The 27181-nt window shown below is 38.7% G+C and overlaps 1 protein-coding gene across 1 annotated transcript in view; it reads right to left on the minus strand.

Moving 5' to 3' along the window:
• NBEA (neurobeachin) overlaps positions 1-27181 on the minus strand; it is a 1472531-nt gene that overhangs the window by 708677 nt on the left and 736673 nt on the right. The window contains exons 31-32 of the mRNA XM_053708445.1: positions 15670-15821; positions 11554-11680 (exon numbers count right to left, since the gene is read on the minus strand). Of these exons, the coding sequence (XP_053564420.1) occupies positions 11554-11680; positions 15670-15821 (279 nt within the window). The remainder of the gene's footprint in view (positions 1-11553; positions 11681-15669; positions 15822-27181) is intronic.

Genomic DNA, 27181 nt, shown 5'->3' on the forward strand with positions numbered 1-27181 from the left:
AAATCTGCAACTGTGTTTTGCGGTCCTGGAAGGTGAGCTGCTGTGAGGTATGATAGATGAAACCATGTGCCATTGCCTGCAGTGCTGTCACACTGAGTTCTTTCTAGAATGTAGGAGACTGTTGTCATGCTTTTTGACAGAATCCTTACTGACTGATTCTAAAGGATTAGAGGAAAAGTTTGTAAGGCCTGAGGCACTGCTTTTAATTCCAGAATGTTTGCTAGAAGTTTGGAATGCTCCTGACTCTAAACCCCCTTAACATGAACTTGGCCGCAGACTGCATCCCAGCCTGTACTGCTGGAATCAGTAGTGACCTCCACAAACTTGGTCTGGGTTAATGGAACTCTCTGAGAAAGATTTTTGCTCTTTAGCTACCATCTCAGATTACATTTTAGAGACTTTGGGAAATTAATCTTGTGCATTAGAGGATATTCCCTTTGCCAACGAGTCAGAAAGTGAATTCAGAATGGTCTTTTGCTCTTAATTTAGTAATTTTCGTTATATGTATGGCAGAGTTGAGCTTGCCAATTGGCTTCATCTATTCCCATACTGACATCTTGTATTTCTGAATTAGTAAAAGTAACAACTTCAGCTCCTAAATATTGTCTTGAGGAATTAAAACCAAACCTCTGTCTGTATTGAAGAGACCACCCAGAAACCTTGTGGACAAAGGCTTGAGCTGGTTCTTTTCTTGATTGACTAACCATACAAAATGGCTTAAGATCTGTAGGACTGTATGTGTATGATGTTCTGCCTGTGGCTCTAAAGATGCCACCAGAAGTATGCCGTCTAGGTAATGTAGAAGAAATATACCTTGCTTTTGAAATTCTGCCACCAATTAAACCAATACCTTTATGAAGGTTCTTGGAGTTGTTGATATTCCAAAAACTAGAAATGCTGGGCATTTACTGCAAACAGGGATACTTTCTGTAAGGTGGTATCACTGGAATATGAAAATAGGCCTCTTGCAGGTCTATGGATACTGGAAAGGAACCTTTGTGTATGAGATGAATCACAGTAAGAAGGGAGTCCATCTAAAATTTGCAAGGTTTCAGAAACTGATTTAGAGATGACAGATTTATCAGAAACAACATGGAGTAAAACCGGCTTGTTATTTTAGGAAATACTTCATGAATGATCTGAGCCTTGAGCATATGGGATACATATTGGCGCGATCACTTCTTGCTTCTTGGCATCCTTTGGGACCTGAGATTGACCAAAACTACAAATTGGAGTTTTTTTTGGCAAACTCTAAAAAACAACCAATGGTTACAGTTACAATATCCACAGCCCATGAATTAGGAATAACATGTACCCAGGTGTCCCTGAAATGTTTGAGACAAGCGCCCACGGTAACATTCCGAGTACCCACACTAAATATGGCTAAGTAGAAGAGAAGGAAATGGACTTACCACATCTTCTGCCTCTTGGGCTTCCAAGGATGTGTGCAAAAAATGATTCTTTGAATGGAGGGTTTCTAAAAGCACAGACTTGAGCATGTTGCTGCCTAAAATAGCCAGCGGCTTGCCTATGCTGTCTAGCAATCTCAGGGAGGAAAGGACCCTTATCTCCAGTCCTCTTCACAATCAAATCTTTAAATGTCTTACCAAAAAGAGTTGTACAAAAGGGTAAATACAGTAGATTGAGTTTGGATGAAAATAATAATGTTTGCCTTGCCAGGGTACCAGCCACAATGACTTGGCATTAAAAAATTATAAACCATGCATAGCCTCAGAACAGAAAGTGAAATAAGATATTTTCTCTTCATTAGTTTTAGAAGGAGATTGCTCAAAAGTTGAAACCCAGCTTTCAGCAGCCTTAGTAACATAAAACATTGCTAAAATGGGGTGAAATATGGCACCTTGGAATGAAAATGTTTTTTTAAGATTATATTCCATCTTTTTAATCATAGCATCATGTAATCCCCCAGAATCTTCAATGGAAAACAGCATTCTTTTAGATAAACATGTAATAGGTGCATCTACTTTTACAGGAGAGGTACAGAATCCCACAATAGATTCAGGCAATGGATAAGATTTAAATATTTTCTCCGGGATAACAAGCCTCTTATCAAACTTCATAAATTCACCTAAAAACAATTTTGGCAAAGGATATTCCGCAGAAACAAAAAGTATTAGTATTAACCAATCAGAAGAAAATGACTTATTTTCACTTCCTAAAGTCCGATTAACAGAGTTAATAAACTCAGATGGAAATATCAAGGTAAAGCATCCTCCATAATAAAAGATTCTCTTTCAGAAACATTACTATCTTGTATGGTAACAGACTTAGGTTCAACAGTAAATTGATTAGGTTAAATATTCTCCAAATATTTGGCCAATACATTTAAAGAACATATTTTTTTATCTCCATAACCAGGCTTATTGCACAGGACACAACCTTTAAGCACATTATCAGATTTTGGGTCAGGGCTGCAAGACAGTAAAGAGGAGCAGAATAAAGGGTTAATATAGAACAGTGGTTCCCAACCTGTGGTACGCGTACCCCTGGGGGTACTTGGCAGAACGGTTGGGGGTACGCAAAAATGTTGTTGCTAATGGTGGAGGATGCGGGGGGAGGGTTGGGCACTCTCAATGGGTCATCAACTAATAACCATCGTGAAACTGTGGAAGGAAGTAGCGTTCAGCCGGAAAGTGACAAGAAAAGTCCTGGCCTTGTATATATGCAGATGGGAGCACCTGCACCTGAAATATGTGGACCGGGTGTGGATGACTCCGGTCCACATATTAATGATCACCCTGTGTCACCAGACAGCTTAGCCTCCTGTTCCACCCACCCCCGTGCTGTGCACAAAATGTTTACTGCGAGTGCGCAGTTTGAAGCGGCACTGCAGCAGCATAGCTGCATGGACACATGTGGTAGAGCCGTGGAAGTTGCGAGTCACACAGGCAAGGCGGGTCTGCATCCCCAAATAAGTTAGTCAGTGCCGGTAAGTAAAGTACTGCTGCTAGTGCTTGCTTGATTCAGATTGCTTCACTTCCAACTAAAAACGTCCATAGTGGGTGGTTAATATTGATCTGATCTCACAAATTTAAATATTTATTTTTATTATCATTACAATTTGACTCCCCCCAGGGCCGTGTTTAGGGGCAACCAGGCAGCTCACAGGAGCGCCAGCCACACAGCAGGGCTCCTCCTGAGAATGAGATCTGAGCTTTAATCCTGTTGATACACGTACAGTCGTATGCCATTCAGGTATAGCTTACCTCCCCTATAAAAAAAAGTGCTTGCTTTATTTTGAGGCATGGGTGGGGGTAATGATTAGGATTTTCATTTATAAGTATCCCTTCTCTTCAAGGGATACAGGAGAGAAAAAAAGGTTGGGAACCGCTGATATAGAGGAACAAGAGCAGTTACAGAAAGACAGAGGGCAGCCCTGAATATAAATAACTCACAAGTCATCCTTGGGCAACTAATCATGCACGTCCCAGGATTTAAAGGAAGGATCAGGGGTATCCATCTGGAACAAGGCAGGAGCTTCAGAAAAAGGCATCCACAAGAAGCCTTTAAGCCCATTGCCACAAACAATAAGGAACCAGGCCAGGAATGTGACGACTGCAATCCTGGCATGTTAAGGTTACTAATAAAGCCCCTGCTTGGACGTCCTTACCCAACACCAGATGACACTGTCACTTCCAGATCCAATATGGTGCCGACCAATGAAAAAGAACAACTAGCACACCATCAACATATACCTCCGCAGAGGAATGGGGCATTAACAGCATGCCTCCTAACACAAAGGATAGCTGAGGTGAGCAGGGAACGTGTAAGCAGCCTGGTGGGGATAGAAAGTCAGCCGGCCTCCACTGTAACTTACCAGGTAAGAACCTAGAGAGGGACCTAGCCCTTACCATCCTATGATGGAGAGAACAAGGAATGAGGATGGGAGCACAGATATATGGCTATAGGTAAAAGAGGTGTGGTTATTTCTGTGCATGCCCCCTCTAGAGAGGGGGATCTCACCCGGTAAGTATTGGGCAGGTTGTCCAAGATAAAAAGTTACTATCAGTTAATATGCTTTTTTTTTTTTTTTTTAAATTGTGCATGGAATATAATTTTTTTTTTTAACCGATTAGGAATCAAACTTTGTCCAATCTTTGCAATACAAAATTAAATTGCAACTGATACTGCAGTATTGTTTTTGATTTTCCTACCAATGCTCACTGGTTGATAAGGATGCATTCAAAAAGAAAATTATGGTTTTATCAGGACTATTCAAGCTATCAAATAAAATAATTTAGTTTTTGGCGATCTGGCTGCTACAGAATACAGAAGTGCACTCTTTGTGTTTTTACCACCATATTTGAATATTTTATAATACAAATTCCCTATCTCAGATTCTCTTTTTATGTTATTCATTTTTTGGTGTAAACTTGCTACACCTTTTTGAGCTTAGGGACACCATGTAAGGGACTATGGATAAAGAAAGTCCACACCAATATTTTTCACTACTACCATATTCAGAGAGAGACTTATCCAATCAGGAATTGGACAACATCTTTTCATCAGATAAGTCAGAATTCACTCTGAGTAATCTTTTTTCAGGGACAGAAAGAGACAAAACTACAGTGGGATATTTGGACCATGGAGCGTTACTTAAAACTCAAAATCATTCCTAGAGGTCTTAGTCTCAATAAGTTCCCTACTTTTAATGTTACCGACATAGATTTCATCAACTTATGAAAGGAGAGTTTGAGTGAATGCTCTGCACGCCTCATGGTATTGCTGGTCAGTTATAAAAATAAACAACTGGATGACCTAAGAAGGACAATTCAAGATGTACAAAATTACCTAAATGCACGGCAATCTGACCCTTACTATTCTCAGTTTGATAAAACCCTGAAAATCACCATAGCTAATGTGAAAAGTGAAATCTTTAATGTAAAACACACAAAATATCTTAGAGATGTAACAGATTACAATGCCAATACTGTTTACATCTGGAATCACAAACAAAGGTTTAGTACTAGGAGAGAGTATCAAGATGTTGCATTTTAACCTAGATCCAACAGTAGAGGCCATAACAGACATAGAAGAGGTTCTAGAAACAATAATGAGAATAGGGATTCTAAAACCAGGCCCTGTTTATGCACGTGTTGCTGACCATCAGATTGCTGGTGCATAACAAGTCTATTCTGATAAAAGACAACATATACACCAAGGGGCAAGCAGAGATCAATATGGGAGCATATCTATCACGGTGATACAGGATGTAGGCCCAGTAGTAAGAAGCAACACAGGGAACCAGTATGAATTATACAACTCACATTCTAACTATCAACCTGTAGTGCCCACTACTAACCAACATACTGTTTTAGAAGATGATAGACATCAAATTGAACAGGTTTTTCCGCTTACCCAACTTCAACCTACAGGGGGATGTCCCAATCCAGAAACACAGGGTAGCTATCAGTTAAGGGGCAACAGGTCAGATGAACTACAAACGAGCAATGTGATCAATTTGTCAAATAAAATGTCTCCCCTACAGATTAAGGTACTGAGCTATGGCCTGAATGTTGTGCCTATTACTAATTTCAACCTCTTTCGTGCTATACTAGATCTAAACAAATAATAATAGAAAATAGAAATATTACCTTACGTAGACATTTTTGAAGTAACGAGCCTTTACCATGTAATCAGCTATCTACCACTGTTTTAGGCAATACCAAATCTCCTTTTGATTTAGCATGTGATGCTGTTACTTTGGATAGCTTAGTATGGGATGATAAGAGTAGAGCTAGGGATGACAATAAACGTGACAAATTCTGTGGTTTCAAAAACCTTTTATCCAATACAGAGTAGGGGTAATACCCTTGAAATATTCTATAAAAGAGTAGAGAGTGATCTGATGTCTCTACAGTCTCACACTTCACTTAACTCCAATAATCCTAATCTGTCAAGATTGGAGCGTCAGGCACTGGATGAACTGAGAGACAATAGAGACATTGTGATAAAAGTGTCAGATAAGGGTGTGTCGGTAGTGATCATGGATTGGGATATGTACATTAAAGAAGCCAAAGGTCAACTAGAGGACCCTGATAACTACAGGGTCCTGACATCTGATCTTAACAGCTCTTTTCAAAAAGAACTGTCACACCTTTTGGATAATGCTCAAGAAAGTGGCTTTATTAATGCAAAGACAGCTGAGTTTCTATATGTAGACAACCCTATAGTAACTATTTTCCATCACCTCCCGAAGGTACATAAGTCCCTAGATGAGGTTAAAGGCCGACTGATAGTAAGTGGAGCACCTTTCTCAATGGTTGGATGCCATTCTTCATCAGTTTGGTCCCACTTCATACAGTTATTTAAGAGATATGAAACATATCTTAAAGCTGCTGAAGGACTTCAGGTGGGACCCTATGGAACACTCATGGCTCTCGATTGATGTAGTTTCTTTGTACTCTTCCATACCGCACTTGCAGGTTATAGAGGCTATACGTTTCTTTCTCAGGGACTACTCTGACTTTACTTTGGAGTTTCAGGAATATGTGATTGAGGTAACACTATTTCTCTTTACACAACTTTTTTCAAATTTGAGGGTACCTTTTATCTCCAGAGGTGTGGAACAGCTATGGGGGGCAAATTTGCCCCCTCCTATGCCAACCTATATTTGGATTGGTGGCAGATGTTCCACATTTTTGGAGATAGTAACCAATTCAGAGACTGTATTTACTTTTACAAAAGGTATATAGATGACCTCATATTGATCTTTACGGGGGATCTCAGAGATGCCGCCAATATTGTGGAGTGGCTTAATACCAATGACTTCAATCTAAAATTTACCTTGGATTTTTAGAAAACCTCTTAACTATTTGGATGTAACTATAATAGGTAAAAGAATGTAAAATAACTACTGATGTGTACAGGAAGCCCATAGCTGGCAATGCCTTGCTTCACCAGTCATGTCTCTCCAGATTTTGTACCTTATGCAGTAGCTAAAGGGCAATATACTCGCCTTAAAAGGAATTGTTGTAACAAATAAACCTATCATCTTAGAGCCGATTAGTTAACTAAACGTCTAAAACAAAAAAAGAGACTATACACAAAGGGTAACTGATAAAGCATGCCTTGAGGTAGATGCAATTGAACGTGACCTCTTTTTACAAGATAAGATGGGTATCAAACATGGCAATAGCAAAGGTGACACACTGAAAGGTGTCACCTTTGTAATGAGCTATAATGCCCAATACAAAAATATCTGTAAGATAGTAAAAAAACATTTTAACCTATTGATTGCCGATGATAAACTTGCAGATTGTGTAGAACAAGGTCTCAGGTGTTCCTATAGACGAGGTTTAACTATTTGAAATGTAATCTCTCCATCAGATCTACCCCCTATTCAGGGAGCTACTAGCTCATTGTTAACACACACACAGGCATGTATAGGTGTGGGAGAAACAAGTGTAGACCCTGTGATTATGCTACCAGATATTTCTTGAACTGTAATTCAACTTTTGTTGTTTATGTTATCACATGCACCTTGTTGTGTAACCAGCAATATATGTTGGAGAAACGACACGTGATGTGGGGTCACAGATAAGGGAACACTTTTTCCACTATCACATTGAGTAAATCCACTACCCCACTTGTCCAACATTTTGATCGTTTCCACAATAAAAGTGAATTGACTCTTTTAGATGGCAAGTCATAGATAGGACAATACTCCCAAAAAGGGGGGTGACAAAAACCAGATTCTGGGTAAAAATGAAATGTATTTGATAAATCATTGGCAGAGTTAATTTATCCATTTGTATATTCATAACCCTAGTTATATTTATAAGTTTCTGTATTCACCTGACAATAGCTTTTTAATACATTTTTTGTCCAGAAACTATATATATATATATATATATATATATATATATATATATATATATATATATATATCAGAGTGGTTTAACAACTGGGACTGGGAAGTGAGAGACCAGGGTTCCAATCCTGGCTAGGCTAGATCAAGGAGTAACATATATGAATTGAATATAATATTATGATTTCTTGATTAAATACTGTTTTTTGGCATTTAGGTCATGTGGTGTTTACCATTTATTAATATCACTATTGATGTGTTAGGACGTATTGCTTGTATCATGCTACTGTCAAATATCCCTTAAAACGATGTATGTGAGGCATTTCAAATATGACCATTACCAATAAAATTTGAAATTCCATAGAAGTAAATTGTATTCTTCTGTTGTAGGATGCTATGTGATTCTGCTCTAATTTGATTGGTAAGGCACTCTCTCTCATTTAATAGATGATTATTTACAGCTGATGAAATGTTTTTCTGTAACCAATAGATAGCTAGTAAGGTTTTTAAACAGTGCATCTTAAATCTTTCTCATTATGCTATGAGTATGTATTTTAGCTGAAACGTGTAAGCACAATACTTAATGCTGTTTGCTTTGCTACCCAGTGTAGCATGTGGATTTTCTATGCCTTTTAATGACCACTTATGTCACCTATAATAAATGCTAAGTTTTATTATAAAACTACTTGGATGTTGCTTTTTTTATTTGCAATTTGTTAATTTGCCAGTTTCCTCAGGAGCACACATCCCCCTTGTACATTTGCCTATCACCCTTTCTGCTGTCGTAGCCTCTGCTACTGGACTTAAAGGGACAGTCTTCCATAGAATTGTTATTGTTTTAAAAGAAAAATAATTCCTTTATTACCCATTTCCCAGTTTTGCATAACCAACACAGTTATATTAATATACTTTTTACCTCTGTGATTACCTTGTATCTAGGAACCTTCTTCCAGCCCCCTGATCACATGATGGTGACTGTTTATTATCTATTGTCTTAAATTTAGCATTGTTTTGTGCTAAATCTTAAATAACCCCCTGTGCCTGAACACAGTGTTATCTATATAGCCCACGTGTACTCTTTGTGTTGAAAAAGAGATTTAAAAAGCATGTGATAAGAGGCAGCCCTCAAATGCTTAGAAATTAGCATATGAGCCTGCCTATATTTAGTTTAAACTAAGAATACCAAGAGAAAAAAGCAAATTTGATGATAAAAGTAAATTGGAAAGTTGATTAAAATTAAAAGTCCTATCTGAACAATGAAAGTTTAATTTATACTAGACTGTCCCTTTAAGGGCATTTGGAGGTGGAGGCTCCCAGTGAAAGGTGTTGTACAATATTAGAGACAGATCTCGTAGGACCGGATGGATTTGAGGGCTTGATCTGTTGACAGCGCTGGAATATTCAAGAGGCCACTGATTGGCTGATAGAAGCAGACGCCCCTGACATATCCACTCTGGACACGCTGGAAATATACGGCACCAGGAAGGCGAGATTGTTTGATTGTTTCCCTGCAGCGCTGGAAATAATCTGAGGTCAGTGTGTCGCTAATACCAACCAGTATACGATACATGGTAACATTGTAAGACTCTTATCGACTAGGTAACTACTTTTTTGCCACACTGTACCACATTAGGTGTTACTCTCCATTTGCCAATTCACCTCTCCTAGCAAACCCTATTCAAGCTATCAAATTAAATAATGTATCTTTGGCGATTGGTCTGCTACAGAATACAGCGCTCTTTATGTGTTATTTGCACCATACTTAAATATTTTATAATACACATTCGCCTATCTCAATTTCTCTTTTTGTGTTGTTTATCGGGACTTGAACATAATTAAAAAAAAAAGATGTAATGCAAAAAAAATAAAGAATGTTATTGTCTATGTCGTCCTTTTAAGATCAGTGGGTTTGAGGGGCCAAATAGCAAAATCATGAGGTGTCTCACGCAATATAGTAAAGAAAACAACAACAAATTGCTTTGTACCTAGTGGGTTCTCTGCATTCTTGAACAGCACACAAAAGATAAATCCAGTAGTATGGCACTCAGTTGTAGTCACATTATACTTTACAGTTTGTAACAGAGGTGTATTTAGGAATATGTTTTAAACATTTACAATTAGATTTTGTTTTATGCTACACTGTCTGAGCCAGACAAGAGTGCTCCTTGGGATATTCTCATCATAGTTTTCCAAAAAATACCAAAACCCTACATATACAGGGGCTGTGATACTTATCTGTATGCACAGTAAGCTGTTACAAAATACAAAAAAAACATGCCAAATTGTTATCTAAAAAAGTTACTATTTCGAAAACCAGAAGAAAACCCAACTTAAACAGCACTAATACAGATATACCTCACTTTACAGAGCTTCACTTTAAGCGCTAATACATGCTTTGTGGAGCTGAAGTTCAACCTCCAAGGATTTTGAAACAGTGCTGTAATTATCGTAAGATTGCGAGAAAAGTGAATGGCACCATTTTGTTATGCGCAGTTCACTCTGTTTACAGCATTACAGTGCAATCTGTGTCTCAGTGTTATATAGTCTGGCAAATTATACTACAGTAATTGTTACTATTTTACAGGTGCTAGTGGTAAACTAAATGTAGCGCTAATGCATCCCTAATATATGTTAGTTCAAACATGTTTTCAAGTTTTTAAACACACTGGCAAGTGAAGAGATAGCAAAAACTGCCTTGTTTCACTTTACAGCAGGGCTCCGGTCCCTTAACCCGCTGTATGAGCGGGGTATACCTCTATTGTGTTTTGAGTTGCACTAAAAATGGCCAGTTTTTAGCAGCACCAGGTGCTGCCATGTTAAATATTGTGGTCTATGTGAAATGTTGCTTTCCTGTCGATGGCAAGAACTTGCCATCATCATCTAGGCCAAGTACTACATCTAAGTTTATTCTATGGGGCTTAAAATGAAGGTAAAAGTTTGGACTTTTTTTCAACATAATTATATTAGTAATATCCTAAATAGTGTAACCGCTAACTTTTTTTTAAACATTTCATTATGTCCTATTTTATTAAAACCGATTTATATTTGCTTACTTCTTCCATCAGCCATTTCCTGTTTTCTGACACTCTTACGTATAGAGCGGTCCCACCCGCTCTATACATATCTCAAAAGCGTGTTCTCGTGTATCTAACCTAATGCGCATACTTCGCCGACGATAACCTATGTGCATGCGTTACTCTAATCTAAGCCGACGTATTCAATGGTAACTAGAAAACATCACTATTGCGCATGCACGAAACGGGAGCAAGCTTTTCTTACAAGGGAGAGGAAATAATGGGAACGCATGCGCACATCGTCAAATAGTGCAGTGACGTCAAATGACGGCCGCCTAACGGCCAGATTTTCAATTGGCTTTTGCCAGAACGTGACCAGCAAGAAGAAGAAAAAGAAAATATCGGGTTGTTTTAAAAGCGATGAAAATTCTAAGGAAAAACGGATATAACAGAGTTAATATGTAAAAATAAAAAAAAATGATGAATAAAAGTAGCATTCATTTTGGTAGTATTTTAACATGTAATAATACAACCTTCACTTTAAAGTTCTTTAAGATTCACAAGCTGCTTGTTTTACAGATTTAGTGAATGTAGGCAAGGGATAGCTAAACTGACACTGAAGGTTCTCTAGAAGACAAGGAGAGATGTGCCAGGTAGTAAGGAAATTATTGTAGAATGAAATGAAATCTTATAAACATATATGATTACCTCATACTTTCTGCAGAGTCCTCTGGCATGGGAGCCACAGTTTGCACAGCTGGAAGGTTTTTACTTGTAGCACCATTCACAAAACTAGAGGATGAGGATGAGGAAGATGACGCTGAATCCACAGCACCTATTACAAAAAAAAGTGTTAACCATTATACAGCATGTACTATAGAGATTAACAGTCATATATGTGGTTATAAGGGGGAGTGGCTACAAATCCTCTGAACCAATGGTCTGTAATAAATACTGATTATTATTATTAAAGACACAGGGCTAATACATTTTGGAAGGATGTAAACAGTGCATTAAAAAAACAAGTTGAGTTTTGATATTTTGAAACTTGGAGCATTTTAATAGAACATAGCAATCTAACGTATGCTGGGGCTGTATATTTAGGAAACGTTCTAATATATAAACAGCAAGATTAGCGCCTGCCAGGACACTATAGCCCCTGACTGAAGTATATGCAAAGTGAAAGCCAAATTACATAAATAATGTAAATGTATCAATCAACAGCTCTCTATTCTCTGAGATTAGCGTGTAAGCAAATCCAAAAACAGTGACTGCTACCCATCCAGTTTACTTTATGTTTGGTAAATTCCAAGTTACTGAAAATGATTTGTATTATTGTGCATAACAAATGTGACTTTTATGTTCCTTTAGCATGCAGAATTCTAGTCCTGAGAAAATAAGTATTGTGTTGTGTATACACAGTTCAGTGTATGATAAAGGGCAAAGGCACTAAATTCAGGCATTATATCAGGTCAGTTCACAAAAACTACAGCTTGACAAATCTCAACATTGAGTCTCAAACACAGTTGACAAGGGGCCAAGTTTCAACCAATCATCTTAGGTGGGGTTCTTTCATCATTCAGTTAGAGAATGTCATTTTTAAAAAAAGTTTCCAATTTACTTCTATTATCAAATTTGCGTTGTTCTCATGTTATTCTTTGTTGAAGTTTGATATTTGATATTAGCATGCTCATGACTGAAGCGATACATGAAATAGTGCTACCATCTTTGTGCTCTTGTTAATGTATAACATTGTTGCAAAACTGCTGGTGCTAGAGACACGTACACACTTTTGAGCTTACACAACTGCTTTTCAACAAAGCATAACAAGAAAACAAACAAAATTTGATAATAGAAGTAAATTGGATTTTTTTTTTTAAATTGTATGCTTTATCGGAATCATGAAAGAAAAATTTAGGGTTTGATGTCCCTTTAAGGACTCCTTTTGCCTATTGTGTACGTACTGGTGAGTGCACCACTTTGTGTCCGTTAACAAACAACAAATTATTACAATCAATGCACGTTTACAGTTTAAATCACTGTAAATATATTATATAGGTTTAAAGGTTGACAATTTATAGGGAAAAAGAGAAATAAAATGGTATTTCACAACAATGTGAAAACAGTGGGTGGACTGAGATTTTTAAAACAGAAAAAAGTTAAAAAATGTTTTAACAAAAATGTAAATAAACACATTTAGAAACCACAGGCTAAAAACAGCAGTAGCATTAATTCTATTTATAAGACACACTAGGAAGGAATTTGATGGTGCAAAGAGAGGGTGCTTCCTCTATTGTGTAAACATCAATCAACTCCCCTATTATAAACAACCACAACCATGCTTTATAGTTGTGATTCAGATAGAGCATGTAATTTTAAGCATCGTTCTAATTTACCCCTATTATAAAATTTTATTTGTTCTCTTTGTATCTTTATTTAAAAAATGGGAACGTAAGTCTTTGGAGCTGGCCCATTTTTGGTTCAGCACCTGGATAGCGCTTGCTGATTGGTGGCTTCATTTAGCCACTAATCAGCAAGCACTACCCAGGTGCTGAATCAAAAATGGGCAGGCTCCAAAGGCTTACATTCCTGTTTTTCAAATAAAGATACCAATAGAACAAAGAAAAATTGATAATAGGATTAAATTAGAAAGTTGCTTAAAATTGCATGCTCTATCTGAATCATGAAAGAAAAAATTGGTTTAGTATCCCTTTAATTCTGAATGATCTCTGCTCTACATTTCCTAATACATAATTTTTTATTTATTTATTTTGTTTTTGGAAATGGATACCCACCTCCCACACAGATGTTTTATGTAATATTTTCATATTTGTATTTGAATATCATCAATGAACAAAACAGAATATTCAGCTTACTGGTATGAATTCATAATAAATCCTACTGTAGGAACCTAATCTGGGTACTCTTTAAATTGTTTTGACTACAAGATGTTTTAAAAGAAAAGTCAATGAACGTTTGATACATCTGTAACTATAATTATATGTATCTGAAATTACAGTCAGAAAGTTTATCCAATACAAGCCAAAGAGTGTGATGGTTTTACGTTTTAATATCATGTAACAAACTAGGCTAAGTAATAAACAATCAAACTGACACAAATGCATAACAAAATATCACTTTTCAAAAAGGGATTGCCATCATTAAGGGTTTCTACTAATCATATAAAGGGAAACATATTTTATAAAGTGTCTAACATTAATCATTTTGTGTTAAAAGGACAATCTAATGAAAAAAATTACAATCAAACCCGATATTATGCATCTAGGTAATTATGACATTAAGTTACAGAGACAATAGTGATTAGCACTGACCATGTATCAGTTTGCTTACAGCTAATATTTACTATGTTTTTGTTTCATTTTTGAAAGAAAAAAAACCTCACTGATACTTTGTCACATTGATGACATTGATGAGCAATAATCTACCAAGAATAAGTTGTGACTTCTGTAAAGCAGAAAATGTAAAGCAGACTTTTTAAAAGTCCACATTGTGTTTTAAAGTCTTTGATAGAGACTTAGGGCTCCATGTACTAAGCCGTCAATTCATCCGTCATTGTAGACGCGGATAAACTCGCCGTTACTCGCCGCGGGCGAAATGGTGTCCGCTGTCGCTATGTACTAATATTCCCCCAATAAATAGACAAGTCTAGCCCGCCGCGAGCAGTTGCGGATTGTTGATAAATTTGACGCCTCGCTCGCCGCGACTAAGCTGATGTACTTAACTTTCAGTTGAATTGTCTGGCCAATTATTAACACGTGACATGCAAGGTGTCACGAACATCATAGTAGTCGCGGGAATAGAATTTTGCTCCTATAAAAAAGTTCAACTTATCTAAACAACTTTATTATTGTTCAAAATTTTTTGAAGAGTGATAACAGAGCGTTATTTTTGTAATATTTATTTACAATTTGGATATGGCTTCATCTGGATCTGATAATATATAAATATTAATATAAAAATAATTATAAAGATTGACAACTATACAATACAAATTTAAATAGATTACTCTTTAATTACAGTCGACAAATTGGGCGCAATTTATGTACATGGAAATGAGAGACAAATTAGACGCCAGTTATGCTGTAAGTACAATGCTGATATTACTGCCTTTTATATATGTCTAGACTGGCGTCTAGATTGACTTTCCTATTGTTTTGTACCTTGCCCGCCACCTAAAAGGTGGCGAGGCAAAAATAACGAGGTGGGAGCGGAAATTGTAGCGAGCGGACAAATAGATTTTTTAGTACATTCGTTTTTGGCGAGTTGGTGGTCAAATGTGTCTAATTACAGTGAAAAATGGAGCGGTAGCGAGGTTTGGCGGATAAGTACGCTCGCAATTTTAAAGATGCGAGTTTTAACATAATTGACGGCTTTGTACATATCAGTTTGCGAATTTTGACGCGAGATTTGTTGCGGGTAGCTCGCTGACTGCTTAGTACATGGAGCCCTTAGTGTCTTTGATGCATAATACATAACAAGTTTGAAGTTGAGCTAATTATTATTATATTAGAAAAAAAAAAAATATAAATAAATATATATATATATTATATATACATACATACACACACATATATTACACCAAAGTATTATGCAGAGCTAAATATGGAAGAGCTACACATACAAAACTGTGCCAATACAATTAAAATAAATAGTTGGTAGCTCTACTTTGCAACCCACATTGAGATTTCATTTCCAGTAAAGTGCTAGGATTTTAAATGTCATATACAAAACATAGGTAAATATTAAAGTAAAACATTTTAGGGTCAAACATTGTACAGAACAATAAAGAAAGAAAATCTATACCTGTTGTATTGATCATACTTTTTGGTGTTGCTCCAGTAGAAGCAAATATATTTGGTGTAGTGCTCGGGGTTAGCGCCCCTCCGCTAGCTGCTCCAACTGTGTTAACTGCTAAGCTACCAGGAGGTGGTTTCTTCACAGGCACAACAACACTTCTGTAAAAGAAGAAAAATGTCAGCTACAGTCTAGTTCATTTCACTGCTACTGCAGGACATTATATATACAACATACTTTTTCCCTATGGGTCGGTAAGTCTATTTTTATTGCTGAAATCGTTAGAAATGCCTTATTTTCATGCTTGAGTCAGTTCACACTTAACCAAGCGAGAACCTATTTAGCGAAAGCGGTATGAATGAGGGGCATAACCATAAATCAAAAATGTGTGCCAAACTGGGGGGCTTTATACGTTTCTACCTTGATCATGAAAAAAAAATTGATTTAAGAAAAGTATAAACCTGATGTTTTTGCAGAAATACAGAAAAATATCAGTTCTGATAGGTCTGTACCAAAGCTAAATCACACCAATGCAATAGTGGGTAGTATACAGCTGCCTAGGGTCAGTCTGAACTTACACAATGTACTAATAGAATATACTAAAAGTATGCAATAAAGACCATTTATCTACATTACATAAATGTTCCACTAAGGTTTCATGAAGATGCAAGTAACATATCTCAGACTGAAAGAATTATCTAGATATTTCATAAACCACCTGTATTGCAAAATAAATACAAAATGTTAAAGAACCTTTGGAAATATTCTGGCCCATTATGAAGCCAGAATGTAGAACAAAAATAAAATAAAACTTCCTGATTTCCTAGAAGCTTTAAAGAAAAAAAAGGAAAAAGAGAGAGAGCTATGACAACATCAAGCTTGTACACATACCTTACAGTCTCTTGTTCCAAGGATTGAGACATAACCATAAAAATCCAAGCAGAACCTCAAAGAAGTGTGGCAGTCTTAGAAATATGATTAACTTGACAAATCTACTGGTAAGATAGTCTAACAAGTTCAAAACATTGGGTAAATGAACCTGATGAATCAAAATTAGAACATATAGTAATGTGATCTTTGAAAACCAGACATATTTTTCCCAAGGCTTAAAAGAATTTCACATCAGGATGAAATGCAATCATTCACTAGAAGTGCAGAAACATGGGGTTTTTTTGTGAATAAATGTAAAATAATCTAACCGTAACATTTTGAAGGATACCCAAAGTCTGTTCAGTAAGTCTGTAATCCCAAACAAGTTTATAACATTAACCAAAGGTGGACCAGACCCTGTAATATGTCTTAACCATTACACATTTACAGCCCTTCAAAAATAGAATTGCTTTATGTGCAACCATTTACTCTTAAGAAAACATAATTTATGCTTACCTGATAAATTTATTTCTCTTGTGGTGAATCCAGTCCACGGATCATCCATTACTTGTGGGATATTCTCCTTCCCAACAGGAAGTTGCAAGAGGATCACCCACAGCAGAGCTGCTATATAGCTCCTTCCCTAACTGCCATATCCAGTCATTCGACCGAAGACAAGCAGAGAAAGGAGAAACCATAGGGTGCAGTGGTGACTGTAGTTTAAAATTAAAAAATACCTACCTTAAAATGACAGGGCGGGCCGTGGACTGGATACACCACAAGAGAAATAAATTTATCAGGTAAGCATAAATTATGTTTTCTCTTGTAAGGTGTATCCAGTCCACGGATCATCCATTACTTGTGGGATACCAATACCAAAGCTAAAGTACACGGATGAAGGGAGGGACAAGGCAGGAACTTAAACGGAAGGTACCACTGCCTGTAAAACCTTTCTCCCAAAAATAGCCTCCGAAGAAGCAAAATTATAAAATTTATAGAATTTTGAAAAGGTATGAAGCGAAGACCAAGTCGCCGCATTGCAAATCTGTTCAACAGAAGCCTCATTTTTAAAGGCCCATGTGGAAGCCACAGCTCTAGTAGAATGAGCTGTAATCCTTTCAGCAGGCTGCTGGCCAGCAGTCTCATAAGCTAAGCGGATTATACTTCTTAGCCAAAACGAAACAGAGGTTGCCGAAGCCTTTTGGCCTCTCCTCTGTCCAGAGTAGACAACAAACAAAGCAGATGTTTGACGAAAATCTTTAGTAGCTTGTAAATAATACTTTAAAGCACGAACCACATCAAGATTGTGTAATAGACGTTCCTTCTTTGAAGAAGGATTAGAACACAATGACGGAACAACAATCTCCTGATTGATATTCTTATTAGATACCACCTTAGGTAAAAACCCAGGTCTGGTACGCAGAACTACCTTATCTGCATGGAAGATCAGATAAGGAGAATCACATTGTAAGGCAGATAACTCGGAAACTCTACGAGCTGAGGAAATAGCTACCAAAAAAAGAACTTTCCAAGATAAAAGTTTAATATCTATGGAATGAAGAGGTTCAAACGGAACCCCCTGAAGAACTTTAAGAACCAAATTTAAGCTCCAAGGTGGAGCAACAGGGTTAAACACAGGCTTGATTCTAACTAAAGCCTGACAAAATGCCTGAACGTCTGGAACATCCGCCAGACGCTTGTGCAAAAGAATAGACAGCGCAGAAATCTGTCCCTTTAAGGAACTAGCTGACAATCCTTTCTCCAATCCTTCTTGGAGAAAAGATAATATCCTGGGAATCCTGACCTTACTCCATGAGTAGCCCTTGGATTCACACCAATAAAGATATTTACGCCATATCTTATGATAGATTTTCCTGGTGGCCGGCTTTCGTGCCTGAATTAAGGTATCAATGACTGACTCGGAGAAACCACGCTTTGATAAAATCATGCGTTCAATCTCCAGGCAGTCAGCCTCAGAGAAATTAGATTTGGATGGTTGAAAGGACCTTGAAGTAGAAGGTCCTGTCTCAACGGCAGAGTCCATGGTGGAAAGGATGACATGTCCACCAGATCTGCATACCAAGTCCTGCGTGGCCACGCAGGCGCTATCAAGATCACCGATGCTCTCTCCTGCTTGATTTTGGCAATCAGACGAGGGAGCAGAGGAAACGGTGGAAACACATAAGCCAGGTTGAAGGACCAAGGCGCTGCTAGAGCATCTATCAGCGTTGCCTTGGGGTCCCTCGACCTGGATCTGTAACAAGGAAGCTTGGCGTTCTCGCAAGACGCCATGATATCCAGTTCTGGTTTGCCCCAACGATGAATCAATTGTGCAAACACCTCTGGATGGAGTTCCCACTCCCCTGGATGAAAAGTCTGTCAACTTAGAAAATCCGCCTCCCAGTTCTCTACACCTGGGATATGGATAGCTGATAGGTGGCAAGAGTGAATCTCTGCCCAGCGAATTATCTTTGAGACTTCTAACATCGCTAGGGAACTCCTCGTTCCCCCTTGATGGTTGATGTAAGCCACAGTCGTGATGTTGTCCGACTGAAATCTGATGAACCTCATTGTCGCTAGCTGAGGCCAAGCCTGAAGAGCATTGAATATCGCTCTCAGTTCCAGAATGTTTATTGGAAGGAGTGTCTCCTCCTGAGTCCACGATCCCTGAGCCTTCAGAGAGTTCCAGACTGCCCCCCAGCCTAGAAGGCTGGCATCTGTAGTTACAATTGTCCAATCTGGCCTGCGAAAGGTCATTCCCTTGGACAGATGGACCCGAGATAGCCACCAGAGAAGAGAATCCCTGGTCTCTTTATCGAGATTTAGTAGAGCATGCATAGTTGCAGCGGTCTGAGATGTAGACGTGCAAACGGCACTATGTCCATTGCCGCTACCATTAAGCCGATTATTTCCATACACTGAGCCACCGAAGGGCGAGAAGTGGAATAAAGAACACGGCAGGAATTTAGAAGTTTTGATAACCTGGACTCTGTCAGGTAAATCCTCATTTCTACAGAATCTATTAGAGTTCCCAGAAAGGAGACTCTTGTGAGAGGGGATAGAGAACTCTTTTCCTCGTTCACCTTCCACCCATGCGACCTCAGAAATGCCAGAACTATGTCCGTATGAGACTTGGCAATTTGGAAATTTGACGCCTGTATCAGAATGTCGTCTAAATAAGGGGCCACTGCTATGCCCCGCGGTCTTAGGACCGCCAGAAGTGACCCCAGAACCTTTGTAAAGATTCTTGGGGCTTTAGCTAACCCAAAGGGAAGAGCTACAAACTGGTAATGCCTGTTCAGGAAGGCAAACCTGAGAAACCAATGATGATCTTTGTGTATCGGAATGTGAAGATAAGCATCCTTTAAATCCACTGTAGTCATTTATTGACCCTCCTGGATCATAGGTAGGATGGTACGAATAGTCTCCATCTTGAATGATGGAACTCTGAGGAATTTGTTTAAGATCTTTAGATCCAAAATTGGTCTGAAGGTTCCCTCTTTTTTGGGAACCACAAACAGATTTAAGTAAAATCCCTGTCCTTGTTCCTCCTGTGGAACAGGATGGATCACTCCCATAACTAGGAGGGCTTGAACACAGTGTAAGAATGCCTCTCTCTTTATCTGGTTTGCAGATAATTGTGAAAGGTGAAATCTCCCTTTTTGAGGAGAAGCTTTGAAGTCCAGAAGATATCCCTGGGATACAATTTCCAACGCCCAGGGATCCTGGACATATCTTGCCCAAGCCTAGGCGAAGAGCGAAAGTCTGCCCCCTACTAGATCCGTTACCGGATAGGGAGCTGATACTTCATGCTGACTTAGGGGCAGAAGCAGGCTTTTTGGCCTGCTTACCTTTGTTCCAGGTCTGGTTAGGTCTCCAGACCGACTTGGACTGGGCAAAAGTTCCCTCTTGTTTTGCATTAGAGGAAGTTGATGCCGTACTCGCCTTGAAGTTTCGAAAGGCACGAAAATTAGTCTGTTTGGCCCTTGATTTGGACCTATCCTGAGGAAGGGCATGACCTTTTCCTCCAGTGATATCAGAAATGATCTCCTTCAAACCAGGCCCGAATAGGGTTTGCCCCTTGAAGGGAATGTTAAGCAGCTTAGACTTTGAAGTAACGTCAGCTGACCATGATTTAAGCCGTAGTGCCCTGCGCGCTTGAATAGCAAAACCAGAATTCTTAGCCGTTCGTTTAGTCAAATGAACAATGGCATCAGAAACAAAAGAATTGGCTAGCTTAAGTGCTCTAAGCTTGTCAAGTATGTCATCCAATGGGGTCTCTACCTGTAAAGCCTCTTCCAGAGACTCAAACCAGAAAGCCGCAGCAGCAGTGACTGGGGCAATGCATGCAAGGGGCTGTAGAATAAAACCTTGTTGAATAAACATTTTTTTAAGGTAACCCTCTAACTTTTTATCCATTGGATCTGAGAAAGCACAACTGTCCTCGACAGGGATAGTAGTACGCTTAGCTAGGGTAGAAACTGCTCCCTCCACCTTAGGGACTGTCTGCCATAAGTCCCGTGTGGTGGCATCTATTGGAAACATTTTCTAAAAAATAGAAGGGGGAGAGAACGGCTCACCTGGTCTATCCCATTCCTTAGTAATAATTTCTGTAAACCTTTTAGGTATTGGAAAAACATCAGTGCACACCGGCACTGCATAGTATTTGTCCAATCTACACAATTTTTCTGGCACTGCAATTGTATCACAGTCATTCAGAGCAGCTAAAACCTCCCTGAGCAACACGTGGAGGTGTTCAAGCTTAAATTTAAATGTAGACATATCAGAATCAGGTTGAATCTTTTTCCCTGAGTCAGAAAACATCACCCACAGAAAGAAGCTCTCCTTCCTCAGCTTTTGTATATTGTGAGGGAGTATCAGACATAGCTCTTAAAGCGGCAGTATGCTCTGTATTTCTTCTAACTCCAGAGCTGTCTCGCTTTCCTCTAAACCCAGGTAGTCTGGATAATACCGCTGACAGGGTATTATCCATGACCGCCGCCATGTCTTGTAAAGTAAACGCTATGGGCGCACCAGATGTACTTGGCGCCATTAGAGCGTAAGTCCCTTGAGCGGGAGTCAAAGGGTCTGACACGTGGGGCGAGTTAGTCGGCATAACTTCCCCCTCGTCAGATTCCTCTGGTGATAAATTTTTTAAAGACAGAATATGATCTTTATTACTTAAAGTGAAATCAGTACATTTGGTACACATTCTAAGAGGGGGTTCCACCATGGCTTCTAAACATAATGAACAAGGAGTTTCCTCTATGTCAGACATGTTTAAACAGACTAGCAAGCTTGGAAAACACTTTAAATCAAGTTAACAAGCAAAAAATAAAAACGGTACTGTGCCTTTAAGAGAAACAAATTTTATCAGAATTTGAAAAACAGTGAAAAAAAGCAGTAAATCAAACAAAATTTTTACAGTGTGTATAATAAGCTAACAGAGCATTGCACCCACTTGCAAATGGATGATTAACCCCTTAGTTCAAAAAACAAATCAAAACAACGATAGACGTTTTTTAACAGTCACACCAAACTGCCACAGCCTTGCTGTGGGCCTACCTTCCCCAACAAACGATTTTGGAAAGCCTAAGAGCCCTTGAGAGGGGTCCTATAGCATTCAGGGGACTCCTGGAGGAAGCTGGATGTCTCAGTCTGTAAAAGCTACTGCGCAAAAAAATCGCTAAATTAGGCCCCTCCCACTCATAGTAACACAGTGGAAAGCCTCAGGAAACTGTTTCTAGGCTAATTTAAGCCAGCCATGTGGAAAAAAACTAGGCCCCAATAAAGTTTTATCACCAAAGTATATATAAAAACGTTTAAACATGCCAGCAAACGTTTTATATTGCAAATCTATAAGAGTATTACCTCAGAAAGTAAGCATGATACCAGTCACTATTAAATCACTGTATTCAGGCTTACCTTACATAAATCTGGTATCAGCAGCATTTTCTAGCATTCACATCTTCTAGAAAATGTTTTAACTGCACATACCTCATAGCAGGATAACCTGCACGCCATTCCCCCTCTGAAGTTACCTCTCTCTTCAGTCATGTGTGAGAACAGCAATGGATCTTAGTTACAACCTGCTAAGATCATAGAAATCACAGGCAGATTCTTCTTCTATTTTCTGCCTGGGACAAAATAATACAACTCCGGTACCATTTAAAAATAACAAACTTTTGATTGAAGAAAAAAAACAACTATGTTACACCACTTCTCTCTTACTACCTCCATGCTTGTTGAGAGTTGCAAGAGAATGAATGGATATGGCAGTTAGGAGCTATATAGCAGCTCTGCTGTGGGTGATCCTCTTGCAACTTCCTGTTGGGAAGGAGAATATCCCACAAGTAATGGATGATCCGTGGACTGGATACACCTTACAAGAGAAACAAAGATTCAATAAAGCCTACATAAAAAAAGCACTTCGGATCACAAGACAATTATCCTGTCCTGAATTATCCCAATTTCCACAGGTTTAGTATAAGCCGAATAATCACCCTCTCTTTGTTTTTCTTTATCTATAAAATTACTTGCAGAGACAGAATAACTGGAGAAAAAGACAGTCTGAACCAGGGGAGGAACTACCATTGGTGCAGCAGGTGCAGTGGCACCAGGGCCCAAGTGCTTGGGGGCCCATAGCAGTCAGTCTATACATAGGTGTGTGAAGAATCTGTACAATCCTAATACAGGGGAGCCATTTATTAGTGCAGGCTACAGGTCCTATCTATGTATGTATCTATCTACTCAAAAGCATTTTACAAAACAGCAAGTATTTTATTGTTATTGGTTACTTTTACTGTCACCTTTTTTTTGGGGGGTGGGGAAACATTTTTTGCACAAGGGCCCAATTTTGAGTAGGTCCGCTACTCAACACTCAAGAAAGTACTACTGTATCAATGGAAATGCTGTATCAGAATATGAGTATTATGTGAAAACATAAGGAAGTCGGAATCACTGTTCTGAGCTGTACAATATTTATGGTAAGGAATAACTTCAGTGGAGATCATCTCTCCTGAGCCTTGAGCTGAAACCAGATGGCTCAACAATGGACATCCGTAGAAATGACAGTCCAATCTAGGGGCAGAAAATTCCTTCCCTGTGAGTATATGCGCCTCAATTACAAACAGAGAGATGCTGACAACAGAGACAGGATCTGATGCAAGCATAATAATCACAATTCTTTGTGACTAGAAGTCCAATTGCTAAAGTATCACATGAAATATGGAACACACAACCATGGCTTTTAAAGAGACTGACCTGTGTACAGATCCTTGGAATGGAGTATTCACTATATACTATAATATATTATTCATATTATATTATATATATATATATATATATATACACAGGGAGTGCAGAATTATTAGGCAAGTTGTATTTTTGAGGATTAATTGTATTATTGAACAACAACCATGTTCTCAATGAACCCAAAAAACTCATTAATATCAAAGCTGAATAGTTTTGGAAGTAGTTTTTAGTTTGTTTTTAGTTATAGCTATTTTAGGGGGATATCTGTGTGTGCAGGTGACTATGTGCATAATTATTAGGCATTATTAGGCAACTTAACAAAAAACAAATATATACCCATTTCAATTATTTATTTTTACCAGTGAAACCAATATAACATCTCAACATTCACAAATATACATTTCGGACATTCAAAAATAAAACAAAAACAAATCCGTGACCAATATAGCCACCTTTCTTTGCAAGGACACTCAAAAGCCTGCCATCCATGGATTCTGTCAGTGTTTTGATCTGTTCACCATCAACATTGCATGCAGCAGCAACCACAGCCTCCCAGACACTGTTCAGAGAGGTGTACTGTTTTCCCTCCTTGTAAATCTCACATTTGATGATGGACCACAGGTTCTCAATGGGGTTCAGATCAGGTGAACAAGGAGGCCATGTCATTAGATTTTCTTCTTTTATACCCTTTCTTGCCAGCCACGCTGTGGAGTACTTGGACGCGTGTGATGGAGCATTGTCCTGCATGAAAATCATGTTTTTCTTGAAGGATGCAGACTTCTTCCTGTACCACTGCTTGAAGAAGGTGTCTTCCAGAAACTGGCAGTAGGACTGGGAGTTGAGCTTGACTCCATCCTCAACCCGAAAAGGCCCCACAAGCTCATCTTTGATGATACCAGCCCAAACCAGTACTCCATCTCCACCTTGCTGGCGTCTGAGTCGGACTGGAGCTCTCTGCCCTTTACCAATCCAGCCACGGCCCCATTCATCTGGCCCATCAAGACTCACTCTCATTTCATCAGTCCATAAAACCTTAGAAAAATCAGTCTTGAGATATTTCTTGGCCCAGTCTTGACGTTTCAGCTTGTGTGTCTTGTTCAGTGGTGGTCGTCTTTCAGCCTTTCTTACCTTGGCCATGTCTCTGAGTATTGCACACCTTGTGCTTTTGGGCACTCCAGTGATGTTGCAGCTCTGAAATATGGCCAAACTGGTGGCAAGTGGCATCTTGGCAGCTGCACGCTTGACTTTTCTCAGTTCATGGGCAGTTATTTTGCGCCTTGGTTTTTCCACACGCTTCTTGCGATCCTGTTGACTATTTTGAATGAAACGCTTGATTGTTCGATGATCACGCTTCAGAAGCTTTGCAATTTTAAGAGTGCTGCATCCCTCTGCAAGATATCTAACTATTTTTGACTTTTCTGAGCCTGTCAAGTCTTTCTTTTGACCCATTTTGCCAAAGGAAAGGAAGTTGCCTAATAATTATGCACACCTGATATAGGGTGTTGATGTCATTAGACCACACCCCTTCTCATTACAGAGATGCACATCACCTAATATGCTTAATTGGTAGTAGGCTTTCGAGCCTATACAGCTTGGAGTAAGACAACATGCATAAAGAGGATGATGTGGTCAAAATACTCATTTGCCTAATAATTCTGCACTCCCTGTATATACATATATGTCAAGAGACAACTATTCTTTTTTAAATAATATTGGGAACTTAGTCACACAATATGGCCATATTCTGCTTAGCCAGTCACCACTTTATGGCCATATTGTGTGACTAAGTTCCCAATATTATTTAAAAAAGAATAGTTGTCTCTTGATGTATTTGCAGGCAATTTTTTGCAGCAGTAAAAAATACGTTGTGCTTTGGAAAATGGATGTGCGCTGATTCCTCTTTGTTTGTGCAATTACTGGGTCATATTGGCAGCACTCCCAGATGTGGATTTAAACTTTTTGTAAGGTGTGCTAAAAAAACAAATTTTGTATTTAAAATTACCAGGGAGACTGACCATCTCCCATTGGTTTAAGCACCCCACCCAAGTTCAGGTGTGCTCATAACAGTGTTATAGAGTTGTGAATAAAAAGCCAGGGAGTCTCATTCTATTATGAAGAGTAAAAGCAGGAATGTTTCAGCCCTCTGTGGCAAAAGGACTGTAGAGTAGGACCAGTCGAATTGGGGCACCTTGAAAGTGGTGACTGGCTAAGCAGAATATGGCCATATTGTGTGACTAAGTTCCCAATATTATTTAAAAAAACAGAATTTATGTTTACCTGATAAATTACTTTCTCCAACGGTGTGTCCGGTCCACGGCGTCATCCTTACTTGTGGGATATTCTCTTCCCCAACAGGAAATGGCAAAGAGCCAGCAAAGCTGGTCACATGATCCCTCCTAGGCTCCGCCTACCCCAGTCATTCGACCGACGTTAAGGAGGAATATTTGCATAGGAGAAACCATATGATACCGTGGTGACTGTAGTTAAAGAAAAAAAGATTATCAGACCTGATTAAAAAACCAGGGCGGGCCGTGGACCGGACACACCGTTGGAGAAAGTAATTTATCAGGTAAACATAAATTCTGTTTTCTCCAACATAGGTGTGTCCGGTCCACGGCGTCATCCTTACTTGTGGGAACCAATACCAAAGCTTTAGGACACGGATGAAGGGAGAGAGCAAATCAGGTCACCTAAATGGAAGGCACCACGGCTTGCAAAACCTTTCTCCCAAAAATAGCCTCAGAAGAAGCAAAAGTTAAACACTAAAAAACTCTAAGCCATCTCCGTGGAGATGTTGCCTGTACAACGGCAAAGAGAATGACTGGGGTAGGCGGAGCCTAGGAGGGATCATGTGACCAGCTTTGCTGGCTCTTTGCCATTTCCTGTTGGGGAAGAGAATATCCCACAAGTAAGGATGACGCCGTGGACCGGACACACCTATGTTGGAGAAAGAATAGTTGTCTCTTGATGTATTTGCAGGCAATTTTTTGCAGCAGTAAAAAATATGTTGTGCTTTGGAAAATGGATGTGCGCTGATACCTCTTTGTTTGTGTATATATATATATATATAAAAATATATATATATATATATATATATATATATATATATATATATATATATATATATATATATATATATATATATATATATATATATATAATTCAAATGTAGAAAAAGCGCACTCCCACTCGCTCTTAGGATAAGGACCAGGGTGCAAAAAATTCCAAATACCACAGTCCAGTAATTGCACTCTCTGGATTTAACTCACAGCAAACTTTATTGTGAACATTTTCGGAGCATTCACTCCTTTCTCTGAAAACGTTCACAATAAAGTTTGCTGTGAGTTAAATCCAGATAGATAGAGGTGGTGAGTCTCCCGGGTCGACGCAGAGGATA

Source organism: Bombina bombina, chromosome 3 (assembly GCF_027579735.1).
Source record: "Bombina bombina isolate aBomBom1 chromosome 3, aBomBom1.pri, whole genome shotgun sequence".
Lineage (NCBI taxonomy): Eukaryota > Metazoa > Chordata > Amphibia > Anura > Bombinatoridae > Bombina > Bombina bombina.